The sequence below is a fragment of the Gavialis gangeticus genome, unplaced genomic scaffold (genome assembly GCF_001723915.1).
Source record: "Gavialis gangeticus isolate Ggan-Ray unplaced genomic scaffold, GavGan_comp1, whole genome shotgun sequence".
Classification (NCBI taxonomy): domain Eukaryota; kingdom Metazoa; phylum Chordata; order Crocodylia; family Gavialidae; genus Gavialis; species Gavialis gangeticus.
Window position 1 is genome coordinate 29648714 of NW_017729000.1, and position 15487 is coordinate 29664200.

Genomic DNA, 15487 nt, shown 5'->3' on the forward strand with positions numbered 1-15487 from the left:
GGGAAAACCCCCCCCCCCCCCCCCCCCCCCCCAACAGGCTAGAAAATCTTAAAATAACTTTTAAATTGCAGCAGTAAAGTGGCTCATGTGAATCACTGTTTTTAATAGACTTGCCCCCCAACTTCAACTATATTATAACGTTTAAACTTCAAAATACTCCATACCCATTGCCTTCCTGTTCCAAACAGAAAATGTACAGAACATGTATAGTTTAAATAAATTGCCACCTAATTTTAAAGTGACTCAGTGCATACCAGTTTGTTTTCAATCCAAGGGAAAAGGTTTCAGACTTCCAGAAATTGAGTTTTTAAACATTACTTAAGAGAATACTTCTAGATATACAACACTTTAGCAAACTTCTAAAGCTTCAACTGTCTCTATTTAATCTATGCAACTAGAAAGGAAACTTTATACTGCATAAAACTAAATCAACTCAACCTTCTTACAGGAGTAAATACCTTAATTTTGAGAGACTGGAAGCCCAACTTAAAGCATGTCACTGCCGAATAATGTTCTCTAAAGCCAAGGTACGTCTCTCTAATGCGTGTACCCATACTGACTTAACTGATCCTGCTAAGCTCCAGTCTTCAGAATTAACTTAATTATTTTCTGTCCCCCTCAGCCTTCTGTTTTGGCATTATCTATAATGGCTCTGGAGATAGAAGAAAAAAAACTACTTGAGTTGATGGAGGTGTTAAAGTGCCTTCAGACCCATTCCAAGGTAAGGTTTACTGTATTAAGCGAAGATGACAGTCTCAACATCTTTTCATAAAGATAACTTAATAGCTCTGAAGAATCCATAGTACAGACAGTCCTTGATGGAGGGATTTCAGCAACTCATTTGAAATGTTCCTAAAGCAGTCAGATGACACTAATACTTTTGTCTCCTAAGTCTTAAAATAACAACCATGGAAACACTTTTTCTTCTAAATGAAGACAAGAGAAGGATGTCTTGTCAGCTTTGCCATTTCTATAAGCTTATTTGGTATCCACTAATCACACCCAAGAGCCTCTTTTGTTAGAGGCATAGAACATTACAAATCCAAATAAAGCAGGAAAAACTGCACTAGTTCCTTAAAATACTCTTAGTCTTGACACTTAATGTCTTTTAGGACCGTACAAAATGGGATGTCTAACTAAACCAGATCTAATCCTGGACTAACACACTTGAGCCCTAGCCTGCACAAGTTTCTCTAGCTTCAAGTCTAGCTAAATGGGGTATGTTACTGATATCTAGCTCTTAGTAGTTTCATGCAAAACTTCGAGTTAAGAGGGCCTTCAACAAAAAAGTGCTTTTAATAGTCCGCAGTACCAAAGCATATGCTATTTCTTACCCTAGTGTCTCTACTGGCCTGTAGTATATAAGACCCTTATTAGCTTGAGTTACATCACTAATTGTGACTTAAGCAATTGATTTAATTGTAGTCTCACTTTTGTTTAGATAAGTGACAGAGATCTGGCTTTTTGGAAGGAATTAGTATTAAAGTGCCTTACAGAATATTCTTCAAGCAAATGTTGCAAACCAAATGTTCAGAAGTTAAAATGGATTGTATCGGGACGTACAGCACGACAACTAAAGCATAGCTATGACAGAATTACACACCTTCCCACCATCCCAGAAACTGGCTCCTAATAGGTAAATTTTTTTTCCCCTTAAATACTCTCAGACTTAGACTTTCAAGTAATTAATTTGTAACCAACTTCTCGGCAGTTATGCTTTTTATGATCTTGGGGGTTTCTCTTCAATGTTTCACACAGCCTAGGTACTCAACTTGGTTTCCAAATGAATGGGTTCTCATTTTCCTCTAAATGTTGTGTTTTTTGTTTTTAAATGGTCTTTCAGGCTCTTTTCATAAGCAGGCTGCTGCATCTTTAGACAGTCTCAGGCCTAAACTTGCAAAGAAACTACCTGTCCACTCAAGGCAGCATGTGATACAAAAACCACAGTACCACTCCCTGCACATAGTGCATTCTAGGTGCAAAAGCATGAATTCAGACACTTGTGCCCCACTCTACACAAAACAGTGGAACCCAAGTGAGTATAGCTAGAGGAGGAACTCTACAAGTCAGCTATGTTGTTACCTTGGTTCACTTTTTCCTATACAAGGAAACTGAAATAAAAGAAAGGTGCATATCTATTTCAGTAACAGGTCAACATACCAGTTTACCTTTTAGAATCAAAACTTGAACTGCAGGTTAATAGCCTGTCCTGCAGGCACTGAATGCAGGTCCTCTTGTTCTAGGGTGTGTTGGACTAGATGTCCCTAACATGCCTAGAGGCAAAAGAATAAGAAATCATGAGTCTGGGTTGTTTTTTGTTTTTGTGTTTTACAATTTTAAAATGCAACTTTTTTTTTTTTATTTCAGGCCAGAAACTATCTAGGTAGTAAGGAGTATTATACCACCCAAACTATCAGAATGTCACACTACATCAATATGACTCATCTTTATTGCTATCACACCGTGTGTATCATTACAATTAAACATGCTGGCTATACAAGCCTCAAAACTGTCACATAAAGTGACTATACAAACTGTTAAAAACAGTCATTGAATATTATCTGGTTCTAGCAAAATGGCATGCATCAGTCATTCTGGAACAGTTGCATGTCTTCTACTGTGATAGCATGGAGCTAGACTTCATGACCAAGAGATCCTATTTAGTTTACTGTTTATAAAAACAAACTGTTAAAGGCTCAAAGCTTTTAAACTTTGGGATGTGGGGAGCAACTTTAACAGTCAAGTTTCAGCTGCTAATACCATGCTTAAGATTCACACTCAAGTAAACTATGTTGAAAAAAGAACATCCACTACACTCAGATTGTAATCTGTACAATAATAGTAAGATAACTGGCTCTTCCACCTATACTGTCATACCTCAACTGGTAGTTTGGGGAAGTAGGATAGGTAGGATTCTCAAGTCGTCCTGTCCTTTTTCTTTTCTCCTCTGTCTTCCCCCCCCCCCCCCCCCCCAACTTGTTTCAAGATGCCATAATTTCTGAGATGTAATTTGTTATATGCAATGGCTTTTTCAGTTGATTTGTCTCTCTCATTCTCTACAGGAATCTTAAGATGGAAAGATGACCACTTCTTACAAGTGACTAGTTTAGAGTTCACTTGTAAAATTGCGAACTGACACCTGAATCACCATGGCTCTTAACATCTGAAGTTCAATTCTTAGATTTCTGCATATTTCAGTTGTCCAATACTCTGGACTAAAGAGGTTTGTTTTTTGTTGTGGTTTTTTTGTTTTTGTTTTTTGTTTGTTTGGTTTTTCTCCAGCAAAGGTACTCAATGTAGAATTTACAAGAATGTGAGTAGTAAACAGTCCTGAAGGACAGGACTAAAATCTGCATCTCAGTTGTACTTGACAGTAAGGTACCATGCTAATTTTAAAGCATTTAATAACCTCTTACTAGTTGGTATTCAACGCATAGATAAACTTATGTAGTCTAACCAGGGTTTACTGTAACTGGATGCAGTTAATTCTGTGAAAGTGATGCTCCTCTACTTAAACCTCCTATTTGAAACTTGAAGACTTAACTTACTTGTGCAGTATCTTTATAGCATTGTCCTCTAGGATTGAAGGTCATTGGGGAAACTACAGTAAGTTCAGTGTACTTACTGAAGATCAAAGGGTGCAAAATAGCAGACAAGCCAAATGCTTCATTCAAGTGTGCAAGTGGGTAGTCTCATTATGGCTATACTTGGTAATTCTTACAATCACTTTCTAAAAGTGTGATGCACTGAATTCTTTATGGTGGAGATTTGCAGTGCATAGATATATAGGGTTTACTACTTTAGGGGACCTTATGCTAAGGTCTTTCTTGAGGCCCCAACTATTCTTCCTTGGCAGTCGCACCAAAAGAGAGCTGTAACTTAACAGGGATGACTAATCAGTTTCAGGCCCTGTGCAGTTGATCAGTTAGCACTGATTTTATTGCTATTTTGGAGTGTAAAGCTTAAAAAAATCCTAACCTGGATACAGCATTTTTTTTTTTCTAGTCACAAGATAAGCGTTTCTTGGAGTCAGCCATTCAAGAGGGAGGTGTATTCTGGCATTTTAGAGGTGCAACTTTTTTTGTGGAAGTGGGTGTATTTGGAACAAACCTTGCCTCTAGCTACTGAACTAAGAAACTGCATCTATATCTGTAACTATCAGTTTGAATAGCATATGCCATCTTAAATGAAGAATAGAGCTGTACTATTCTTTTAACAAAAGCCTTGTGCCAAGACACTTTACTCACAGAATGTTGAGGTAGGCCTGGCTTTAACATGAAAAAAAGTTAACAACTCTGGTGTTTTGTAATGTGAGCAGCTGAACCTCTGATATAGTGATCTGAGTACTGTGAAAGAAGACTTTTTGTAGATCACTAACATTTGAGTGCAATATGAATTGAGGGATAGTGAAGAGAAGGCCTGTGAAGATCAGAGCATACCATAGGACTGGGGCTGGTGCACCAGTATCTGTTCTTCTTTCTCTAAGCCATATCCTCAATCTAAAGCTACAGTAGAACCATTAACAGAACACATTCAACCAAAATTGTACAGGAAAAGCAGAGCATTTTATTTTAATGTGAACTTGAGATGACTAGTGAACACTGTTAACAATGCTATTTCTGCATTGTATTACCTACCAACTTACTTTTTGAAAGAAGACAACTTTGTATGGAAATAACTCTGAAAGTGCGCGTTGTAGACCTTTAACAAAAGTGCAGTTATGCCACACTAAGAAATGTACCTTTTCAATAAATTTTATTGAGATGCAGTTGTCTTGACTATATCTTTCTTCTTGACTGTACAGTACAGGCTTCTCTTGCTTTATGTTGTACATGCATTCCTGGAAGACTAATGTGAATTTGCATACAGGGAATCCACTGTACAATGTAGCAAATTGGGATATGGTCCAAGACCTCAACTGTACAGACCCATTTCCACCACTTTTGGTACTCACCAACAACAGACAGTGCACACAAGCACAGGGCCCTATCACGAGGATGGCAAAAACAGAAGTGTGTTACAGACAATGAGGGAGGAACACCGTTCCCTACAGGAGACTATAGTTTGGTGTGCACCAATGCCCTGCGTATAGCAGCTGACTGCAGGTTTCTACCACTCTGATCCTGTAAGAGTGAACTGACCTTGCATATAACACTTTTGGTATAAAAAGGGTCATTGCATAAGAGCATATTTGCATGTGCAGAGCCCACATAAAGTGCAAGGAACCTGTGCAGCAAGAGCTCAGCTATTTTTTTTAAGACACTTACAAAGGCTGAATGACATTTAATTTAGGTAAAAAATCCAGATCTTTTAGGCCTGCTAACATGCATCTCCTACACTACACAAAAATATAAACAAGATAAAGCTAGTACTTTGTGATCCTTGCAGTCTTTATTCTGCCTTCTAGAATTAGATTGCTGCACTACACCAGCTCTTTTTGCATGTGAATGCAGCAGACAGAAATATCTGGAACAGTACATACTGGCACTCAAGAACCCTCTGAAAGTAAAGAATCTTTTAAATGTGTCCCCCTAGTCTTATATGGTATTCAACTACTTTCATAGGGCAATCACTGAATGTAATGGAAAGCTTTGTGCATGCACCTGTTTCTATGATTAATAAAATGACTGACTTAGAACAGCTGTGAACCTTAAGGTGCTTGCAACAAGGTGGCCTTGATTAAGTGAACAGATCCTGAGCTCAGACCCAATAAAATTTCCACAACATGCCCTTTCTGGTGCTTCTACAGCTGTTAGTAGCTGTCCAAAGTAGTGATTAAGCATTTTTACCCCCTCCCACAGAGAAGGGAATTTGATCACCAATGCAGCTGTCTAGATAGTATACTGCTGGTTCTCTATGCATCTACCCTGAATGCTTGTATTACCTTTGCCTTTCCCTCTGAAAGGAAATTGGAAAGAAAGCATTTGAACTTCAATGAAAGTGCACAGGTATACACTGTCAACTGCACTTTATCAAGTCTAGACAATCATTGTAAGTCCATCTTGTGCTTATCTGGGAAATTAGTAAAGGTAGAGATTGACTTGATATTACCAGGTAAGGAATAGTACAGCCCTTTCTCCTTTTAAAAGGATTTCTCTATATTAGGTAGGACATAACTAACTGAAATTATAGGACAAGCCGCATCCCTGGTAACTATTTGCATCTTGTACCATTCAAAATATCATACTTACCCAAATCCAAGATGACTTGAATTTAAGGCAACCCCCCTCCTAATTAGATTCCACAGCTGGCAATGTGTAAGTGTTATAATTTTCTATGTACAAAATCTAGTTATTAGAAACTATTAGTCTTAAATTCATTCCCCTCATTGCTGGAGCAGGAAAAACAGTGGGAAGGAGATAAACAGTAGCAGAGTGGGAAAGGGAGTAAAACAGTCTGATCCCTCCCCACTCCCACTTGTTTCCTCCCCACACACACTACTTGCCCCCCAGCATATGCCCCCCTGCCCAACATCTTGCCCCCTGTGACCCTGCCACCCCTCCCCCACTGTTGCCATTACCCTCAGTCAGGGCTCCAGCCACAGCAGTGGTGTTGGCAACTCCAGCTCTAGCCATGGAACTGGATCAGAGCTGCATGGCTGGGCACAGGATGAAGGCAGCCCATGCTCTGTGCCCCAAGCTGGGTTGGAGCTGAAGCTACTAGCAGGTAAATGGCACTACTGGAGGTAAGTGGGGGGGGGGGAGGGAAGAGCAGCAGCTCCAACATCACAGCCACATAAACCACCTGCCCCTGCCCCCACCAATTAAATGGAAAATAGCCTTATCTTGTATTAGAGTAAATACAGTATGTTTCTTTTGTGTGCACTTTAAAAGAATTACCTTTACAATTTTAATCATGTACTTTCATTAATTCTATCCACCCCAAAACTAAGACTATAACACTACACTTACTGACTGTTTAGGAATATTAGCTACACGCTACAGATTGCCAACATCATTCTGTTATCAATAGAGTGTACTGAATCCTGTTACTAACTAGGGTTCAATAAAATACAGCACCATGTTATACTCAACCATACTTGCTGGAACTAATTCTCACCTTCTGTGTTAGTTATTTCACTCCTCCCCCCTCCCCCCATTAGATTTATCTGCTTGAAACCATGTTCCTTCTTTTCACTGCCCCATGTTAAATAGATTACTAACCATTTTTAATCCAGTTAAATGGATAAATTGCTGGCAGAGACTCTACCTGGAAATTAACAGTCTACTTGCTAATATTTAAAATATGGTACAACTTAACTAGGCATCTCTACCTTCTACCCTTAGAATTGGATAGCCTATATGTACCCAACAGGCATTATAACAGTCAACTTACCAGACTGGGTCCTGAAAATACATAATTTGCCTAGGGATTACACTAAAAAATAGCACAAACCTATTGTTACAAATTTATATTTTTTAATTCAGATTACATACAAAAATGTATGAGTGCACATTAGTTGTCTTACACACAGGCACGTTATTCAGTAAGATACACAAGTTAACAGCTTAAGTGTGGCCATCTCTTTTTGTTCTACCCTTTCAGAAATCAAAACGTTCTCTTCACACAATCAATATATAGACACTAAGCATATCTAAAAGTACTTCTACTCAAGTCATGATACCATCATACTCATCCCTTGGTGATGCATGACACTTGAACAGAATGTCAAATCTGAATTTCTACGGCCTGGAGTAATACTCTTCATTCTGCCACCAGTTTTAGAATCAAACTTAACTCATCAGCTGGCTGCTTACCCAGAAAGAGCCACAAACATACTTTTTGAAGTTAGTTATGGAACACACAGCTAAGTGGTTTACCAGTGGAATTTATTGTTGAAAAGAAAATGGTAGCTGATGTTGAAAACTTGCATTCATAAGAGTGGTTTCCTGATATCAGTGACTCCAATTTAATATGGAGCACTTCTCCAAAAATATTTGTTTATATGTCATTTAAAATAATATGCTTGTCAAGTGTGCACATTATCTTCTTAGCAAGTTAGCACAAGTCAACAGGAACCCTTTACCATTTGCTGTTTGCCTAGACCCCTTCCATTTGGGAGAAAGCAAGGCAGGGTAGCACATTAGAGACTAACTGGTTCAGAGACATTCCACTGGGTAGATAAATTAAGTCTTCATTAGCTACAAACCCTTCAGTTTAAAATGAATTCTCTCAGGTATCATTAAACCCAGTTGAAAGTAATAATTTAATTTTCAAGGCTAGAGAAGTCTGGTCCTCCTTTGCTGTAGTTGCCAGAAATTTCTGCTCCACTGAAGTCAAATCCAGGATTCTATATTTGGGGAAGAAAAAAATTGTAAAAGGGTTAATATTCAATGAGTATGTAGATCAAAGTGTCCAACACTGTTCCAAACTGACAACAGTTTTTGAAAGTTAGCAGTTTCAATTCTTCAGGGAGAATGAAGAGACAAAAATGTACACACATGCATAAGCAATTATAAACTAAAAGCATGCTGGGACTGGTAGTGGCTAGACAGCTTATTGCTAAAATGAGTTTGCAGTATTACTACCCTTAGTTTAGAAGGCAGATAGATCTCTACCATCAAGAAAATACGTAACATGTAATGAATATAAACTTAAGTACATTTTGAGTTTTATAGTATTTCTTTAAATCACTTATCTGAAAAGATAAGCTTCTGCAGTCCTAAATAACATTTTTTAATTAAAAAGCATTTTATTTTCAGTAAAAGGAATTATTCAGATATTTTCTGACACAGCAGTTAACCAGTAAACTCTAATCCGACAACTCTGCTGCCACTGATTACTAACGCTTCTACAAAAAGATGGTTAAATGCCATATGTAGATGTCATTATGTTGAAAAGGATTGTAGTATTAGATCTGCTCAAAAAAACAAAACAGAAGTCATTATAGGCTGAGGCTTTACCACTTGGAAAACTGGTAGCTTTTACTATATACCCTGTATTAATGTAGGCATAGCAGTTTTATTTTGAAAAAATAAACCTTTAAATATAGGTATGTCTGGAGACCAGCACACTGTTTACTTTTATAGGCTCTATTCTTCTACAGCAGTGGTGGCCAACCATTTTGGTAGACATGCCACAACTTAAGGCCTATCCCCCCAGCCCGTCCCATAGTGCTCCTCTGATCTCCACCCCATCCAAAGGCAAACTTGATAGAATTGTCACCTGGGGTGCCAGAAAGCTTCCAGAAGCCCCTGCAGAATAAAGTGGGGGCAGGATGCTGCTACTATGACTGCTGTAGTTGCATATAGGAAGCCAGGGTACAAATCCCCAAGTTTGGCAGCAGCTGCCAGGCTAGGGGAAGGTTAATCTGGCTCTCAGCGCTGTTGTCCAACAGCGTCTCTAAGAGCCTGGGCCTCAAGTGTCAGACAGACGCACACAGCAGCTGCCTGTGCCACTTGTGGCACACATGCCACAGGTTGACCATCCTGGTTTTACAGTTAGTTAACAGCAATGTTCACTGACACTAAACCCCAAAGAACCTAAGCCAGTTATATACTATTGGCCAAAAACAACAGCTTTTGAAATCGTAATAGGAGGGTTTTTTGGGCTTTTTTTTTTAGGTTTTCTGTCACCAGAAAGACTAACGTGATTGAGCTAAAACAACTCCAGTTTCCCAAAGGAATGTAACTGGACAACAAAAGAATCTCTCCTATTTTTCCTGGCCATAGTTTCATAGTTGGCAGGGTTGGAAGGGACCTGAGCAGATCATCAAGTCTAACCCCTGCCGTGGGTAGGAAAGAATGCTGGGGTCAAACGACCATGGCTAGGTGATTGTCTAGTCTTCTTTTGAAGACCCCAAGGGTAGGAGCAAGCACCACTTCTATTGGTAGCTGGTTCCAGATCCTAGCCGCCCTGACTGTGAAGTAGTGTTTCCTGATGTCTAGCCTGAACCTACTCTCAGTCAACTTGCGGCCGTTATTCCTAGTTACTCCTGGCAGTGCTCGGGGGAACAGGAACTCTCCATAACCTGCATACATGCAAATAAAGCAGTCATTTTTATCTTCTGACTTGCCTCTTTTTGGAATCTCTCCAGCGTAAGTTTCCTTTGCATCTGGTCTTGTACCCAAGGATCAGCAGCATACTCATTTTCTAACAGAGAAGCCCAACAATTGCCAGCATCTCGATTAGTCTTGGTTAGAATAATACGTATTAATTTCCTGTCCTCTTTGGAAGAGAAAAATAGAAATAACCATCACTTCTGTGAAATAATTCATTTGTACAAAAAAACCACGGTAAGAGCTTTGAATATGGCTAACAACAAGGATGGCAAGAAGTTATTTTGGATGGAACAGATGTAAAATAGTGTAATAAAATTAAATTAAGAAAAGGATGCAGCTGAATGTCAGTGGGGAAAGACTTCTGTACAAGCAAGTCAAATACAGGGGAAAGCATCTCAAATTAGAGGACTGCCTGGGACATTTAGGAAAATTATAACATTTCCCATGTTAGAAGCTAATTATTGGTGGCAAGTTATCTTAAACGCAAAGTTGCTTAGATTATGGTAAACACAGAATTTCCTTTACATCTAAATTCTAGAAGACTAAACCATGAAAGCCTTTGACCTGGTAGAGGATTCTGCGGGGTCCCTTCCCCTATGATTCTATGAATCAGCACTGGTTTTGGATTAGGAGGTTCATCCTCCACACCTGAAAACAAGCTATTCAAAGAAGGATCTCGAAACATGCCTCCTGAAGACATTCCTGAATACTTTATAGAATGTAATAATAAATTGCATAAGGCAATTCTAAAACTCAACAATTTCAAGTTCAGATGAATTCTTGTGGGGCATCTGCTGTTCACCACTAGAACCAAGTCCTACAAGCATATCCTAACTCTTTAAAGAGGGAATGCATATGTTGTGATTTCCCATCTCCGTCACAAGCAACAGCAGTTAAAGAACTATTGTGGTTGCGGATAAAGTATCACGCTGTGGTAAAGGATGAGTGAGAAACCAACAAGAAAAATAGTAATTATATGCCCCATGTTTCTTCAAGAAACTTTTTCCAGACTAATTATTATGCCAGTACAGTAAAAGCTGCCTTAACCAGCACTTGACAAGCTGGCATGCTCTATTAACTGGCATGCCGGCTTGTAAGGTAAAAGTGAAACCAGAAATGCCCACCATGGCACTTCCAGTTTTGCCAAGTCCCCACGGCCCAGGACATATCAGCTTGCACGGGGCCCCCCCTTAGGGCCCATGGGAAGGTTAGCAATGCGGCAGGAGGGTCTGCAATGTGGTGGGAGGGGCGGTGGCCCAAAAAGGCAAAGACACCTGTTCAGGCCTCTTAGTTAACTGGAATATTTTGTTATCTGGCACCCCCCATTTCCCATGGATGCCGGATAACAAAGCTTTTGCTGTATATAAATAAACTGTGCTGGTTATTTTTCAAATTAACAGTTATTCCATTACAGAATTCAAACCCAATTTTTCCAGGCATTTCTCTGTCAGCCTCAACCTATACCTTTCGGTGTACAATTCATGCTTCATACAAATACAAGATTAAGTTACTTTATCTAAGTCAATTACAACCTCCCTCCTCCACAGTATGCGACTCCTGATCTTCCTATCAACAGACTAGTTAATTCCCATTAGTCTGGCATAATATGTGTACAAAAGTGCTTAACATGGAGGGTCAGACTAACTGCATTTTACATTTCATCATTTTTTGTTAAACTACATGCCAATCTCATGTCACACCTGAAAAATACACTGTTGAAGAAAGCAGGACAAAAAATAAAAGTATGTGCCTGTTTTTCAAAGTCAGTTTTTTTAAAGTACAGAGAGAGGTGCAAACAAAAATTGTGTCTCTTTTCAATATTTCATGTAAGCGTATTCGTACCTAATGTCCATGTCCCTTCATCAGCTATTGTAGAGTCAAAGAGTTTACCCTGAAAAAGAATTATAACGTTACATAAAATTGATACAATTTTTAATTCTAATGAAAAATACCAAGAAAAAAGCAAGTCTGCTTTCAGAGGAAAAGAGTCATCAACTTCTGCAGTATCAAAATTTGAGTGTTGCTATTAACTATTTTAGCAATTACTAACAACTAAAATCAGGACACAAAGCCTGCCTCACATATATACAAGAGCAAGATTACAACTCAGAGTACAGACCCAAAGATATTTTTGAACTTATACATGTCATCCTCATACACAACAATTTCACTTTCAATAACCAACACTTCCCTCCAGACCATGGGCACAGCTATGGGTACCAAAATGTCCCCACAATATGCCAACCTTTTCATGAACCACCTGGAAGAAAAATTCCTCAAGGACTGCACCATGAAACCCTTGCTATACTTAAGATATATTGATGACATCTTTAACATTTGGACTGAAAACTTGCAATCTCCAATGATTTTAATCAGAAATTCAAGAATCATCACCCCTCCATCAGACTCTCTCTAAAATACTCCAATACAACATTTCCTTTTGAGACATGATGGTCACCATCCAGAATGGTAAAATACAGACCACCATATACAAGAACCCCATGGATTGCACTGAACCATTAATCACCCTAAACATACCAAGAAACCTGTAATATACAGCCAAGCCCTCCAATACCACAAAATTTGCACTGAGAACACCTGTGATCCTCACCTCACACATCTCAAAAGGCTTTCACATAAGGCTTTCAAAGACAAGAATGCCCACTTCTCACAAGAAAACTATTCTCTCTCCAATCTCTCAGTTCTAATTCTCAAAGGGAATTTACAAAACACCTTTCACAGATGAGCCTACAAACTTCACTTCATCAACTTACTGGATACAAAAAATCATGGACTAAATATAGACATTGGATTTATGACACATTATAGCCTGCCTAACATCCAACTCCCCAGGTAAACCCTCTACTTTTTACCAGCTATTCTCATTCCCTCCTTTGACTACAGCTACATTCATTCCCCTTCCCCGCAACCCCCACCTGTCTCTCATCCACTGACCAACCCAATTTACATTTTAACTGACTGGCTTTCTTGCATAACTACTGGCCTCTGGCTGCTTTACCACTCCATCCAGGAAGAACACAGACCATCTGCGGATGCCTCCTCTGCCTGATGAAGGATACCTGTACCGGAAAGCTTGCAAAGAAGAATTTTTCCAACTATCTGAGTTGGTCTAATAAAAGATAACAGATTTACCCAAGGTACCTTGCCTGCTTTTTTATAACAATACCCTTCTTATAGTTAAGCGCTTGAAGAGAGGGACTTTGCCTATGTATCCTACCTGAAACGTTTAGCAGGCTAGCAGGGTACAGACACTTCAGCATGAGAAACAAATGATAGTGTTAACACTTAGTGCATAAAGAGCTATGCCCGCTGATCTCTGTGGGCACCTACAACAGCAGGTCAGCGCGTGGGCCTCATCTGGAGCAAGTGATACTTCACAGGCCCTTCAGCGCTCGCATGGTCGTTGCCAACTGAACAGAAGGGAGGCAGCTACACTCAGGTCACATACTTCTTCCCAGTAAGGTTTCTCTATGTTTGTTTTCCATAAGCCTGGTGGGGAGGGGTTCAACCCTGTTTCTAGCACAAGTCAGCCCAGGCTGTTTCCCTCTACTCCAAGCAGCGCCTACTGAGGCTGGAGCCAGAGCGCTGCAGCCTCCGGAGCTTCATGACCGCTGCTTGCTCCCAAGGCGCCCCCTGCCTGAATGCAGCGCCACAGCGTGGGCCTGTGTGGCCACAAGGTTCCCCCTCTCCCCACACAGATCCTACAGCCGCTGCCTAGGAAGCTGTGTGGTGTGATGCGACAGAGCCCGTGGAACTCTCCTGGAGCCTACACTGACCCTGTACAGTTGACAACCATGTTTGAATTTATTCCAAGAGGTTTCTGAACACCAACGTGCCTGTGACAATGTGAATGTACCCATGTGCTTGTGTATATCAGCTACTGATTACAGTGTGCAGACTTCACGCCATGAAGGCAAGCCCACATTACTATTACATTTCAAAAGCCCACTGGGCTACTGTATAAAATCAGATTCAACATTGAATATTTATTTGAATGAATGCCCTATCACCGATCTCCAGGGTGACTCTCAGCAGTCTCCTGGAGACTTACATCTCGTTCCCTGAGACGCGAGGGCAACCCTAGAGGGTTGGCAACCCTACCGCCGGGGCGTCTCCCACGGGGCCTCCCTCCGTCGCGGGCCGGCGGTACCTGGAGCACGTCCTGGCCCTGCACGGAGAGCGACAGGCGCTGGCTCTGCAGGCGGCACCGCACGTCCTTGGCCCGCGTGCCCAGAGGGACCTGCACCTCGATGAACACCTCCTCCAGCGTCTGGTACCAGCAGCCCCAGGGCGTGGCACAGGGCACCACCCCACTGCGCTCCTCGAAGGGCGCCGACATCCAACACAACGCGGCCGCTCCCTGGCACCGGAAGTGACCGGGCACGCAGGCGTAGAACGACGCTAAGCCTCAGCTTCCGGGTGACTTCGTGCGCGTGCACCAGCCGGCGGCAGGAAGGCGCGGCGATTGGTCGAGCAGCTCACAAGTCGAGCGCTGTGATTGGGCGCCGGGGTTTGCAGGGAGAGCGGTTAGGCACTTTGAATCCAGCATCGGCGGCAGCGGCCGCTCAGTTGCGCTGCGTTGCGCTACGGGACTGTCATGTCCTTCCCCAGGGCGCCGCTGCGGCGCTTCAACGACACCGCCGGTGAGTCCCGCCTGCCGGCGCTTGCCCTGCCCGCGGTCGCCTGCAAAACGGGGGGAGCCGGGCGGGGCTTGCTTTCCTCCGGTTCTTTTTTCCTTTTATTTCACTTCAGTCGTCTCCCCCTTACTGGCAAAGCGGCGCGGCGCTGTCTGGGTTGATTTCAGATCCGCCCGTACCTCGGTGACGGGGGACGGTGCCGCTGTAACGTGCTCCCCAGTGGTTGTTGGGGCCGGACCCACTCCGCCTGCTTCAGCTCCTCCTTGTGACCCACAAACACTGCCCGGCGCAGCCTCGTTGGTGCCGCCCGACGACACGGGACCCTTAGAGTTTAACGTGTAGTTTGTAGGGGCAGGTCTGGATGGGGATCATCCGCCTATTTGGACTATTTCGGCGGTTTTCAACCTATTTAATACTATTTGTAAACCTCAATGGCCAGTCCTGCCCTGCTGTCCCAAACCTCCAGTGTAGGGGAGTGTATGGGGGCTGGGGTGGGGAGGGGGCAGCAGCCTCTTGCAGGTTGGAACAGTGCCAGCCTATAAGGGAAAAGCCTCAGCTTCCCACGTTTCTCTCCGTTAAAGGAGAATCCATTTTTAAAGTTTCTTCACAACCCATTCATATGTTCTTCCGACTTGCTTTTGGGCCAGACCCATGGGCTGAGAAACACTGGACTAGATGACCTCTGGAGGTCCCTTCCAGCTTTGCTTCTCTGATGCTGTGACTTGCCCGTGTTCATTTATTTGTGCCATACTCTTGCAAGAAGAAAGCTTTTCAGCAGGATGAACTTGAAGGGTGTCTTAACACAAGGGGGCTGGGGGGGGGGGGGGG

General features: G+C 41.8%; 3 protein-coding genes across 3 annotated transcripts in view; 2 read left to right on the forward strand and 1 right to left on the reverse strand.

Moving 5' to 3' along the window:
- CCNG1 (cyclin G1) overlaps positions 1-4768 on the forward strand; it is a gene marked incomplete at its 5' end in the record, with an annotated part of 6850 nt that extends 2082 nt beyond the window's left edge. Inside the window, 4 exons of the mRNA XM_019505993.1 lie at positions 449-527; positions 623-721; positions 1442-1636; positions 3063-4768. Of these exons, the coding sequence (XP_019361538.1) occupies positions 449-527; positions 623-721; positions 1442-1633 (370 nt within the window). The remainder of the gene's footprint in view (positions 1-448; positions 528-622; positions 722-1441; positions 1637-3062) is intronic.
- A 2633-nt stretch (positions 4769-7401) lies between these two features.
- On the reverse strand, positions 7402-14402 carry NUDCD2 (NudC domain containing 2). The gene is made up of 4 exons (XM_019506496.1): positions 14173-14402; positions 11844-11892; positions 10016-10167; positions 7402-8290 (listed from the first exon to the last, which is right to left on the reverse strand). Exons 1-4 carry the CDS (start codon positions 14359-14361, stop codon positions 8207-8209), a joined length of 474 nt encoding a protein of 157 aa, XP_019362041.1. The 5' UTR covers positions 14362-14402; the 3' UTR covers positions 7402-8206.
- Positions 14403-14528: 126 nt separating this feature from the next.
- HMMR (hyaluronan mediated motility receptor) overlaps positions 14529-15487 on the forward strand; it is a 36493-nt gene continuing 35534 nt past the window's right edge. The window contains exon 1 of the mRNA XM_019506494.1: positions 14529-14665. Coding sequence (XP_019362039.1) covers positions 14620-14665 — 46 coding nt within the window. The 5' untranslated portion in view covers positions 14529-14619. The remainder of the gene's footprint in view (positions 14666-15487) is intronic.